The sequence below is a fragment of the Tyto alba genome, unplaced genomic scaffold (genome assembly GCF_018691265.1).
Source record: "Tyto alba isolate M040663 unplaced genomic scaffold, T.alba_DEE_v4.0 Super-Scaffold_2, whole genome shotgun sequence".
Lineage (NCBI taxonomy): Eukaryota > Metazoa > Chordata > Aves > Strigiformes > Tytonidae > Tyto > Tyto alba.
In genome coordinates, this window is record NW_024881282.1 from 34,634,733 (window position 1) to 34,648,557 (window position 13,825).

The 13,825-nt window shown below is 38.2% G+C and overlaps 1 protein-coding gene across 1 annotated transcript in view; it reads left to right on the forward strand.

Moving 5' to 3' along the window:
* The first annotated feature begins 336 nt into the window (after positions 1–336).
* EP300 (E1A binding protein p300) overlaps positions 337–13,825 on the forward strand; it is a 63,433-nt gene continuing 49,944 nt past the window's right edge. Inside the window, exon 1 of the mRNA XM_032996714.2 lies at positions 337–952. Coding sequence (XP_032852605.1) covers positions 859–952 — 94 coding nt within the window. The 5' untranslated portion in view covers positions 337–858. The remainder of the gene's footprint in view (positions 953–13,825) is intronic.

Below are 13,825 nucleotides of genomic sequence, written 5' to 3' on the forward strand. Positions count from 1 at the left end.
CAGGACAACAACCCCTCCTCCTTCCCTGCACAACAAGATGTGAAGCGGAGACTCCTGGGACTTATCCTCACCCTCCTCATCCTTACAGCTCCCCTTTCTGCAGCCATTAACGACGGGCGAGGAAGAAGCGAGTGGAGCTGGGGACCCCGCGCACGCCTTGCCTCTCTCCCCACCGCCTCCCCCCCAGCCCTGCCGCTGGCGGTGGGTATTTTTTTGCAGGGTGGTGTTGGAGGGGGAAGGAGCTGCTGCTAGAGGACGGTGATCTTTTTTTCTTTTTTCCTCCTCCTCTCCCCTCCTTCGCCCGCCTCCTTGTGGCGATGAGGAGGAGGAGGACGGCGCCGAGGAGGAAGAGGCTGATGGCGGCGGTGAGGAGGCAGCAGGAGGAGGAGACCCCCCGAAGGATGAAGATGATGATGGTGGCGGCGGCGAGGAAGCACCAGCAGCACAACAGCCGGGATTAATTTTACTGGGAAAAAAAAAAAAAAAAAAAAACCAAACCAAACCAAAACCCCACCAGCCTCTTTTTTTTTTTTTTTTAATTTTTTTTTTTTTTTTTTTTTTTTTGGCGGGGGCTTTACCTGCTCTTCCCATCTTCGCTCAGCCCTTTCGCCTGGGGGAAGAGGCCTCTTCCCCCCCGCCCCAGCTCCCACCTTCTCCCTGCTTCTCCGCTGCCGCCCTCCCGGAGCTCGAGGGGCAGAAAAAGGGGAACTTGGCCCCCCTCCTCCGCCAGATCTTCCTCGCTCGCTCTCGGCGTTATTGTTCTTCAGCTGACTTGGGACCCGAGAAGAAGGTGAAGGTTTTGGGATTCACCCCCCACCGTCTCTCTGCTCGGAGTGATTGTCTAAAAAAGAATTAAAAATGGCCGAGAATGTGGTGGAGCCGGGCCCGCCTTCAGCCAAGCGGCCTAAACTCTCCTCACCGGCGCTCTCCGTGTCCGCCAGCGACGGCACAGGTCAGTCTCGGGGGCCCAGGCCCTCCCCACCTCTCGGTGCCGCAATTACTACCCTTTTCTCCCCTCTTCTGCCTAAATCTCCTCCTCCCTTTTGCTGCTGTTAACTCGTGCCTGCCTTCGGCCTTTCTGTCTGTCTGTTTCTCCCATTTTCGCTCCGTTTGAACCTATTGGCGTTAGTGGCAGAGAGAGGCTGTTCGGAGGCTTCTGCCCTTCTGTTTTTTTGTAAGTGATCGAAGGCAAAGCTGAGCGGTTTATTGTGCTTTTGATCAACTGCAGATAAGACTTAGCAGTTTGTAATTTTTCGTGTCTCGCAATAGTAGTTATTACTGAGCTCTTTGCTAAGCATATACCTTTAATGGCAGTTGCAGAAATACGAAATAGTGCTAAAGATGATGCTTTTGTACACTTTATTGTTGAATTACCTGTGTACGTTTGTACACACAAATTTTCTTGTTTCCTATTTTATTTTGTATATACAGGGGGGGTTTTGCAGCTTGTTTAGAAAACAGATTTATTTCTCTGCTATTTTTCTTTTTTGCTCCTTATGTGCAGTCTGCTTATTTGATTTACTTTTTAGTAAATCCTTCTTGGTTTTCTTTGCAGAAGGATACCTGAAAACTGCTTTTCTGTTTCAAATTAGGCCATTGACTTTAGTGAAAAACAGCTAAACCCAAAATTTAGATCCCAAGCTTGGGGCATAAGGTTTATCAAGACTCTTACTTTATTAGAAATTACATGTTATTTCACCTTATTTGCATAAAGAATTAATATGGAGTGTAGTTCATCTCGCATCCCCCAATTCTTTGCTGTAAGGCCAAAATGTCTGAAATTCCCCTACAGACTTAAGGGCTATGAAGATAAAAGGACTTTTCTGCAGTCCTGCAAAGGTCTTTGGTGATGCTGTGAAGGCAAGGTAGAGGTTGGAAATCTTAGGTGTCCCAATCCCTAGCAAATATGAACTGGTTGTACTGGGAGGGGGGAAGGAGTAACAAAGGGCTGTTCAGCTTTTTAATGCTTCTTGTGAAGCAGATGAGTATTTGGTGTCATTTTGCTATGAGAGTACTTGGTTACCTGTCCCACAGGAGTTTCTTTGAACTCACTTTAGATCTTCTTAGCCTATGGGATATGGAGGAGGCCTTCTCCTGCCAGAGTCTGGTGAGTAGTGGCATTTCTGAAGCCACCGGTGGTCTTGCTCAATGCAGTTAACAGCTGGCAAGAAAAAGGAAGAGCTGTTTGTTTAGTTTTGGGTTTGGTTTTGGTTTGTTTGTTTGTTTGTTTTTAAAAAAAAAGCTCATTTGACAGTAAACAGAAGGTTTAGGAACTGGTTTTTGGTTGGGCAGTGGATGTGGTTCTATTTGTAATCATCTTCAAGATTTTGATTTTTGCCTTCTCTATTATTGGTGAATGATGTATTAGTTTAGAAAAGTTTGTGTGTAACTTTTAGAACATATTAGATATAGGCAATGTTAGGTTGTAACTGGAGGAGGTGACTATTCCTAATATCAACAAGTCTCTAGTAAGAGAGTAGAAGAGTGTTAGAGAAGCTGTTCTTTAGCTAGAGCTAGTTGTTGGGGGTTTTGTGCTAGACTTGGAAGCCAGTACTTCATTCAGTAGTAACCATTTTTAAATTTGTCTTGACAATGGTTATCTTGTTCTGTTTAGAGAGGTGAAATAAAAATGTGTTTTGTGAGAGAAGTCCTGATACTTGAAAAATATCAAAGTTAAAAGTGTATTTTGATCCAGATGAATGCACGTATCTAAGTTAAGGCATTTGTGATCAAATAAGGTATGGATAATTTGTGAATGTATTTCAGTTTAACAGGTGCAGTTTTTCACAGAATACTTAGTCTATTTTAATTGTAGCCTTGCTGAGCAGCATACTAAATGAACTTTTTACAGTTATGGTGAAACACTAGGGATTGTTGGACAGTTTCAGTGCACAATTGGGATAATTTTTCTCAAACTGATTAAGATTGTCATCACTTGATAGCTATGCAGAGGTTTATAGTGGTATGAACACTTCATATATGCTACATAAAAACTATTAAGGGATTCTTACTCTTCTGGATTTTTTTTTTGTTTGATATTACCTGACAGTTCCACTTTCTGTATTTTTTTTAACATGAAATCATGTCTGTTTCTCTAAATAAAATCAAACCTCTTAACTAATAAGAGTGTTTTGAGGGTTATATCTTTTTCATTTGCTGCTTGAGAGACTGTGATTTTTTTTTTTTTTTTGTCCCACTTTGCTGTTGTGGGAAACTGCCTTGAAATTTACATATTTTAACCTATCTGCTCCTTAAATTTCCTTTGAAATAGTGCAAGCAGCTTTCATTAAGTAAATTCCACTTATAGAATCTGTTGTGTTGTCTCCACTCCTTAGTTAAATATAGAAAATAAATAACATGGTGCTTATGTACTTACTCAAGCACTGTTTTTAAAACTGTTAGATTCACAGCATCATTAGAGAGAGGGAAGGAGAAAAGTAAAACAAGCACTGTCGATGAAACTTTTTCTAGCACGTGTGCGTATTGGATCTTTCAGTGTGTTTCTTTTGCTGTTAACTTTCTCACTCATTTCTTAGTCTGAAGTACTGTTCTAGCTTGTTAGATACCTAAAAATAATGACTGACTCTAGTTAACTTATTCCCAAACTTGCAGATGTTAAGTATATTGAAGACTAAGTTGAGTATCTAATTCACTCATGATTTCACTGTAGACCTGGATGATACTGATATTCTGGCCTTGGAATGTACTGAACTCAAATGTTGGTGGTTTTCTTCTATTGGTCGGCAAAGATCATCCTAATTCGCTTGATTTATTGGCAGCAGCCAAATATAGCTGCATTTCCCACTGTTGTTGCAGTGCTGCATCTCCTTCTGTCTTAAAAGTCTTAAATGGTTCATGTGTTCCCTGCTCAGAATTTGCTTTGCCATAGAACATAGGTATTAGTGTAGTTTTGTGTTGCTTTTTAAATCCCAATTCCCTCTCTAGGAGGTAAGAATAACGTAGACTTACAGGGAAAAGTGAAATATTTGTAGCACATTTTGTAATAAACATTTTTAAGTAATTTAGAACATCTTGGTATTTGCAGTGTCATGTAGCATTTCAGAATTTTTGAATGGTCTCATTTTTTTTCTTAAATGTTGTGTAGTTCTAGAGTAGTTTCAGGAGCAGGACTGTGTGGATTCCCTTAAACTGTCAGAGGTTTTTCTGCAACTTTTTTTTTTTCCTACTTAAATGTTAAATTTCATGCAAAGACGTTAAGTTTTCTGAGCACTGTTAAAACTCTACAGTGGGGTCGCCTTTTGGTGCAGTATCCTTAGTACGGGATAGAGTTTGTGTCCCTGGATGCTAGTGCAGCTCCTCGGCATTAGCATGATTACATTGACATAAGTACTTTGCCAGTGTAGCTTGTTTTGCTTACTTTTCCCTACTGGTAGAAACACTGTTTTAATATGTTGCACCTAGTCTAACAAGACTTTCTTAAACATTGTATCAGCAAACTGGTGGGCACCAGTCTATTCCCACCACCACCACTGAAATAGAATAATTTGAATGCATCCTGCAAGTTACTTTCCTGTGAACTAGGAAAGCTTTTCAGGTTCTGGGTTCAGAACTGCTGTGTTTTGTCAAGAAATAAAAATGGAGTATACAGTCTGCTGCATCATGGTTGTATGGTATCATGCCTTTGGGTTGCCTGATCTGAAACAGGATTTTAAAGTGCTTAGTGTTTCTGGCTTGCTGCGACATTGGAAGCTGGTTTTCTACAATTAGTTGGCACGTGTTATATCAGAAATCAGTGTACATAATTGTGGTATGTACCTTAACATCCTTCAGTTTAATATATCCAAAACTAACATTTTTCTGAGTAAAAGAACATCTTCAACCTCCCTTTCAGTACCCATTTTTTGTAAAGTTCATATGTGCCATTTTATTTTATTTTATTTTTAGGAACTACTTCTGACCTTTAAAACTTTACTGTCCCTTACATCAAAGGTTTTAAGACTTCTAACAAAACTTCTTGCCTGGACTACTGCAATTTTGACTGATACTCATCTTTCATTTGTTACAAATGTATCAGGATGTTTCTTTGCTCAAAATGAACCATATTAATCTTGTCTCATTGCTTTTTCCAGAGGTATACGCAGAGTTTTCAATTCTGTTTTCAGACAGCTATGATTATTTTTTTTCATAGTGTTTGCATATACTACTCTTAAATACTTTTAACAAATCTGTTTTCTGAGTAATGTTTAAGACCAAATCATTAGCTACATTTAACTTACAGCCATCAGTTAAATATTTTTTATCCCTTCTTGTTGAGAGACACTTTTTTTTTTTTATATACTGTGAATCTAGTATTGCAGTGGTGGATGTTTGTGTGGCAGAAAAAAAAGTAAACCGATCATTCATATGGTGCTTAGTAACTTTTTAAAGAAAATCTTTTAGTTCAGGCTATCGGTCAGTTGTGTATTTGCAAAAAACCCAAAGTTTATCTGGGAAGTGTCTAGTGAATGCTGGAGTTCAGTGTACGTTTTTAGGGATGTAGGTTTCATAAGGTAGTGGGGATAAACACTGAACTTCTGTAGGAATTCTGGTTTCTTGTACCTTTACAACTTGGAGAAACTTTCTTTATTATTAGATTTAAATTTTGTATGCTTTAGTGTGTATTTTGCATTTTCTCTGTAGACTGTTTCTTTATCTCCAGAGTGTCACCTCAGTGTCTTGCTTAGCTGCTGTAGCAGGAGCAGCCTTTCCCTGGTTGTTCCAAAAATGTAATGATACTTTAACCTTTCTCATCACCTGAACTAGTGTCCCTTCTGTGAGGCCTTGGCCAAAAGTAATTTAGATTTATTATTTGACAAATGGAGTAATTTTGCTGTGTAGATTTCACTGACAGATAAACAATGCACACCTGTCTCCAAGGATTTGGCTTTTCTGTCTTTACTTAAACTGTAGCAGCAGGCTCAAGTAAAATACATCTGTCTCTGCATATGTCAGTGTGCACTGTCAAAAAATTTCAGTGGTTACATTGAGTCTGTAGAACTTCAAGTAGAACTTGAGCTAGGGCAATTCACGGAAATCCTCTCCGTGAGCAGTAAGTGATGTCTCTGACAACATGATTTTGTTATCTTCCTAAATAGCAAAAGTTTCCTTAAAATGATCACCATATGAATGTATTTTAAGTTCTCTTAAAAACTTGACGTGCTATATTCTTCATGCATTTCTTCCAAAACTTTTTTGAAGAAAATCAGAAAAAGGGGTGTTGAATTCTGATGAACTCAAATCATAGTAACTTGTGGTTTAGTTGACAATGTCAGGTGTGTTTACGGGAAGGAGAGGATGAAATTATGGTCCAAACTAGGATTTTCATTAAAAAGTGCAAGTTAGGTACAGGACCTTCGGGAACAGTGCAGATTATTTTATTTTATTGGTGATTGTGAGCTGGGGCAGGGATAGATAATTGCTTTTTTCCATTTGATTGTGCAAAATGCTTCTGTACTGCACTTTTTGTTGCATCTCCATAAGAAATGTAAGTAGGGTTTTGTACTATACCTGTTTACCTGCAGAATCATGATTTACTGTTTCTTGCTTTGTAGAACTTCCCAAATACAAGTGGATAGATAATCCCTATTACAACATACTCTTATGGTGTTAATGAACTAAAATAATCTAATTCTCAGGTGTTTTTTTTTCTCTTTTAGAATTGTAATTAAAAAAAAAAAGGTGAAATGCTGGTGTATGGTTTGCTCAGTACAAATTCTGCTGAAGCTGAACTGCCTTTTACGTATTTTTGAATATAATTCCAGGAGTTCTGGAGAATTACTTGTTCAAGATAAAGAATTCTGATCTTCTGACTTCTGTTTACTTGTATGTTTTTGTGTAGATAAATTCAGCATTGCTTTTTGGTTTTACTCAGGAGTAAGGTTGAATGAACTTAAGTCAGAAATACTCAGAAAACTGGCTTGACTTTTTGGTAATTGTATATGCAGATTGCATCATTTCAAAGTTGTCCTTAACTTGACAATGAAGTCAACTTTACTCTTGTCTTGAAAGTGATTTGTAATCACCTCTAAAATGAAACTGATTCACTGTGTTTTTGCTCATAATAGCAGACCAGCAAGGCTCCTCTTAGCAGATGTGTGCCTGGTGGTCCACAATTTATCAGACTCCCAACTGAAATGCCATTCTTAATATTTAACAATACCACAGACCAACAGTAGGTAACTTAAGGTGGTCTTATGGGAATTTCAGTGGCATACACAGGAGGGTCTTGGGAATAAGAATACTAATTTAGAGCCTTTTCACTAAAGTTAAAGGTAACCCAGTGAAATTCATGCAAATAGCAACATGTTCACAAGGAAATTAACTGTGTGACTCCAGCATTTGGGAATTAAAATATTAAAACTTCATCTTCTTTGGAACATCAGTGATCGCAAGACTAGCACCTTTGCACTGTGTTAGGTAGCAGCATGAACAGGCAAGTCTCTGAAATTCCACCTTAAGTAATGTTAAAACATTAAACATACCCTATCTTGATTCTTGCACCCAGTGTTCTCTTTATGATTACACCAGGTCTGTTTCCCTAGAACGGCTATGATTCTGTATTCCAGAATCATACATTGAATTTGTACTATGATTTTCAGTGGTAACTGAAACACCTGCTGTCATCTGTATCTCTAAATACTGCGTTTTGAAGAACTTTGAATATGATCATGAAAATGAAAACTGTTTGTTATGAGTACAATTTTCTTCTGAAGCTGCAAAAAAACCCAGGGTCTACTAAACTTGGCATTTCTGTTGATACTAGTTTGGGACAACCATGACTTAAACTTGCAGATTATTGAGACTTTGCGAGATTGAGACTTTTTTCCTTAAGCAAGAGTTGATGTGTTTGACACCAGTGTTTGAATAGGAATTAGGATATCTTAAAAAATTGAGAGAGGTCCTAATTTTAGGACTTCAGTAGATGTTGCATCAGAAGTTGCTTCTTAGGAATGATTTTATTTTTGTTTATGCTTGTGAAATACTTGTGTTTATACCTGGTTGTTACAACTAATAGTGAAATCATGTGCATTCTAGATGGTGGATTGGACTTTGACCAACAAATGTTTGCTTGTTTTTCAGGCACGTATTTTTTTAAACTGTGTACTACCATGATGTGCTACCATGTTTTGTCTGTTTGTGGTCTTCTAGGGGTTCTGAGTGTGTCGTTTTTAGAAGCGTGTTCTGCTTGTATTGTTTGCAGTCTTACTTCAAATTATCAAGTTTCTTGGTAAATTGACCTGAACAAATTCAGGTCTTTTTCAGGTTAGCAGGGAAGGAAGGAGTCAGCGCTTCCCCAGTTTCTTGCAGGGAACAGAATTAGTATCAAAGGCTAATGCTGCAGACTTTGTTACCCAAATAGCTTAATACAGAATAAGAGTTCTCAGCTGCTGTTGTGTAAGCAATGGTGAAGACCTCTGTATCACACTTCCACTTTGGGAGTGAGTGATGATTAGGGTTATATAGGGAGGGATGTCTTACCATTTTGGAAGCAGTAGTTGCAATGATGAATCTGGACCTTAATATTTTGGGCTGACGTTGACTTTTTGGCCTTTTATTGTGCATCAAATTAGTAGATTTAACTCTACATTTTAAGTTAAGACAAAATGGTTTGACATTTACCGTTGGGTAATTGTGGCTTCATAGAGGATCTACGTGAAAAGCCTTCTCCTTAATGGGCTTTAATGGTAAGAATAAATCTGATCTCCAGAATGCTGTATAGCAAAATTCTCTCACACCCACTTGGTAGGAATCTTAAAGTTTTTGCTTGCTTCTTAGACATGTTATTTTTTCCCATTATAAAACTGTCTGAACATGTCTAGCTTCGTTTTCTGCCACTGTAGAGGCCTTGAGAATTGATGACTTTCTTTATTAGCACTTTGTTTCAAGTCTGTGCTTCACCTTTGTTTCTGCATTTTCATACCTGAGAATTGTCTGTGAGAATACGTCTCCTTATTTTGTTCTGCCTCTTTTATTTTTATTTTGAGTTCTGGCTTTTTTTCTCTTTTTTAAGGGCTTTTCAGACAATACATTTTTAGGGCCTGTAACGCTGGTGCTTGACTGCAAGCTTGAATGGTTGGTTTCTCTGAAATACTGGTTGTATTCTCTGGGCAATTCCTCTGTTACATCTAGGCCCTGTTTGATTCCTGGATAGCTTTCATGACACCATGCAGGGAAGATACTGACCTCAGCAGCTTATTGTTACTCTTTGTCTGAAAGTGCAGCAAAGGTATCATGTTTTCTGTGTAGTCCAACATCATCCGTGGCTCTTGTCAACCCTGTCACATGCATGCTTTGTATTCAGTGTCCTGTATTAAGCCTTGTCCACTTGTTTCATTGTGAATCTAACGACTGTGACATAATTTGATCCACTGATAGGTTTCTGGAGCCCTGAAACATTTGTGCAAAAAGGTGACTGGTCAGCAGCTTTCTAATTCGATATGTCTGTGTTCAGAATATAATATAATAAATGGGATGCAGGGACAGGAACTGTAAAGGCTTTCACCTCTAAGATCAGCAGCGAGGCTAAGCATTGCAGTAAATTGTCTTACATGTTTAGCATGAAGGGTTCTTCAGGCGTCACTGTTCGCACATGATGTTGTTTGTTTCTTCAAATACACCAACTCTTCTTCGAGACTGAATGCTTAAAGGTCTTGAGTCTGAGGGTATAGTACATGTGAGAGTAAAGCGTTCGTGCTATTCTGTAGCATGTGGGCAAGTTCTCAGAAAGCGAGCGTCATTCACTGCAGCCTATTTGCTGGAACCAGATAATCTCCATATTGGTAGAAATGCCTGTTTTATTCTGAAAGGTGAATAGAGGTCTGTTGTCTTAATCCAGAGATGAGAAACCGAATCATGACTGTAGGCTAGAAACCATGCAAAAGAAACTAGGGGGTGCCACCTGAACCCACATGTTTATTTCTTTGTTAAGCAGTTAGTATGGACATATTTTCCTCGTGTTGTAAGCGTTGTCAGATCTCTCTACCTTGCTTTGCATGCTTTGGGAACTGTTAAATCAGTGGTGCTGCCAGGTGCTCTTGCAGTAAAACTAGCTTGAAATAAATACTTTGTAACTCATTTGAAAATTGATCAGTTGATAAGGCACCAGTGCCTTATTGACTTAAAGATTTTGATTGCACACTCTGAATCTCCTAGTTTAAAGTCCATTTTGATGCCAGGTGGGTTTTTATCCCAGGCCAGTAGTTGCCTTGCATCTTGCAGATCAGACACTATCAAACTCATACTTCTTAGTAGGGTCTAAAATTAAGAAAATAGTTCATAGTATGCAACACAAGTTAGCATACTGATTTTTGAAGTTGCTTTCTCTCAGTTTAGGGTACATTTCATATTACTTAATCCAGTCGTAACTGGACAGAAGGAAACAGACCTCCTCCATCTACTGTCTTTTCTGACCCACTTTCTCACTACAGATCTAATGTAGCCAGAGCAAGTCAGGCCATTTTCTTTAAAAAAAAAAAAAAAAAAAAAAGCCCAAAACAAAAACTTGCTTAAGTGTTCGATAGTGGTACAGTTCCTAAAAGGAATTATTAAATGCCTTTTCATGTTGTGACTACCTCATGTTAAGACTTTCTGCTTACCTACTTAGGTACTTTCCTTATCTTTCCTTTGAATCTTAGGTGGCAGTAGCAATCCATTCTATATCTTCATGTTACCTATGGAAAGAAATACACTAATAATGCCATAATTAACATAATGTGGAATCACTCTGTGCCACTCTATTGAGACCAAGATTTAGCTCTACCACTTACTGCCTGAACATTACTGGATGTTTTTCAGCTCTTAAGCCAGATACCGTCTGTTCTGTTACATCCCAATTTTTCTGTGTCTGATTATACCCTAAGATCTCTAGGAATTACAAATCAGGTAGACAAACCTTTGCAGGACTAAACTGCCTCCTTTGCCTTCCCACAAATTTACTTTGTTAGTAAGAAATCTTCATGTATATCCTTAATGAAACAGATTGCAGGGCTAGCAGTGGACTCAGCATACTGGAAAGTCAATCAGCTCTCTGGATATTTATCACCATTGTCTTAAGCTATGCCTTTGGCTCTCATGTAAGTGTATATGCCATTATTTTAATGTAGTCTATGAGCTGTCTGGCCCAGCCTTGTCAAGTTTTGTATTGGTCACAGATAGAACTTGCTACAGTGGGCTTTAGGATATCTATTATATGTAAAAGACAGTGAAATGGATTGCAGTGTTGCTAGATATACAGTCTTATCTTTATGGTCTTTTGAGACTGCTTGTGTTTGTCCTGTATTTGAAAAATTCTGTCTCCCTGCAGTTGGCTAAAAATGTAATTTTCATAGTTGACTAGACAACTGAAAGTTTCTCTAGTTTTGTTGTTGATCTGGTGGCTGAAGAAGGCTTACAAAAAGAGCACGCTCATATCAGAATATTGCCTTGTTGGTATTTACTACTTAAGATTTTGTCTTGTAGCTGATAGTATTCTTTTTATGATGAATCTTCTGTTGTGTGTTCTCTAGGATTAAATAAATATCCTAACAAGTTAGTCTTATATGGGAAGTACAGTTTACATTTTTTGATGTAAAGAACTAGTCTGATTGGGATTATCTCACAATCATTTAGGAGTTTTGATTTTTTTTTTTTAATGTAGCTGTTGATTTGTTGTGTTTTGAGACATGAATAAAAAGAATTAAAAACACTTTGAGTTTTTATGACATTTTTCTTTCCTACTATGGGTTGCACAGAGTGACCAGGGCAAGGAGCTCAGGGAGTTTGTACCTGGATACTTCAGTTGCATATGCGCAAGGAAGCCTTAAAGGTGGAATTATCATCCCATTTATGATGGGGGGAATTTCAAAAAGAATGATGTCTTCAGAGAAGCAGATTAATATTTTATTGTGAAGAAAAATTAGCAAATCTTTTGTGTCTCAAAAGAATTGCACTGCCCCGTTGAAGTGTTATATATAAAATAAATCAAATGGGTCTTTCTGAGAAAATATTTTGTGTTGGTTTGAAAAACTAAGTAGTATTTTGTATTTAGACATTTACTGATCACTTTCCAGGTGGTTTTGTGAAAGACTTAATATACAGTGGTCTGATATCAAGGAAGATGAAGTGGGGATTTTTGTCCTGGAAGCTGTGTCTGTTCAAGAGCAGAGGTTCTTTCCACAGCAAGTCAGTCACAAAACTGGCCTTTGAGCTGTGTGGGCCTCTTCGCCTCAACAATTGTTTCCCAATTTGCAGATGGGAGGTTGCTGTGTGCTGCCCTTATGTTTATGTTGTAGGTACAGAGTTTGTGCTGGCTCGAGTTCTTCCCAGACACTTCACTTTTGTTTTCAAGTTTCGTTTGCTCATCATTAAGGAGATTTTTTTCTTTTTTCTGGACAGCAGACTAACATGTGAATTACCGATTGTATTTTCCACTCCTTCCTTACTCGTGGGCTGTTTGTCAGGTCATTAGCCAGAGTGTTTTCTGGCTTCAATGTTTGCCTCTTAAAGATATCTTAACAAGCATCTTAAGATGCCTGTTGAAGCTGTTTTAAACTGTCACGTATTTATTTGATTGCTTTCTCCATTTCCTTGCTGTCACTTCCACTGTAACACTTCCCATGTGCATCAATATGCTAACTGAGCATTCTTAAGGTTTTTTGTGTGTGATTTGAGATAAGTCTGCTGACACAAAATTCTAAATCCATCATTTTAAATGGAGGAGAACTTGGACAAAGCTTTATTCTTCTGATTTTCCCTTCAGTCATGCTGTGATGCAAATGAAAGATCAGTCCTTAGTATGTGTTGCAAAGCATAACTTCTAGCATGAGATTTACACTAATGAAGAATGGGCTGACTGATTTTAATAGTTTAAAACCTAGTTCTTTAGTGGAAATTTTCATTCTGTCTCTGGCGCTTTGCAGTAATGAAGAATATATAAATGGAGTTATAAAATCTCCTCTGTTGTGGTATACCTGCATTCTTGCCAACCTCATACCATATTTTTAGAATTCTTAAGTCATGATCTTATCTGTGATAACAGTTGCGAAGTTGTAAAAACTCTGTTAGTACTGGAGTTTGGCAGTTTGGGTATGGTATCATCTGAAACATTTTGAACAGATTTTGAATGCTGATGAGCTTTTCTGACTTAGGTGCTGTTCAACTGTAGTCTTTTTCCATTAATATTTGGACCAAGTCATCTTGTCAGCTTCTCTAGAATTCAGTGTAACTGGCATTTCCTTTCAAATGCAGTTGCTGAGATAATGAGTGGCATTTTAGGTCATTGCCTAGATCTGAAGTTTTTGCAAATGCAGTGCAATACCTCCTACAGAACATCCATGAAATGACCTTTCTGACAGAAGTGGTGCTGAAATGTTCCAATAGTTAAAGGCTGAAAAAACCCTCCTTTGCTAGGTATTTTCAGATTTCCAAATACTAAGCTTTACAGCCTAGCTATGGCATAGCTATGTGGCTTAGCTTTTAGCCATAAACTTTCTAGGTTATTTTTGTTTCAACTACCATAGAGTAAATATACAGATCAAGGTGCATGCTGCTTCTGCAGACATAAGAACTTAAGTTATTTTCTTGAGCGAATTGGTTCTGGGTACTGTGTAATGTTCTTGTATCTATTTATCCCAAATAGTAACCTTTCTCCATTTGGTTACCTTGGGGATTGCTTTGCATGCGTTCTTGAGATGCGAATTTGAATTTTTCATCCTATTGTTTCTTCAGTTTCATGGCCAGAAGGGTTACTTTTGATGATTTTTTTTTTTTTTTTTTCTTCTTTTTCGGACTGTGTTCATTGTGGGAAGATACTGGCTGTCCAGTGAAGGTCAATGGAATCTTGCACAAA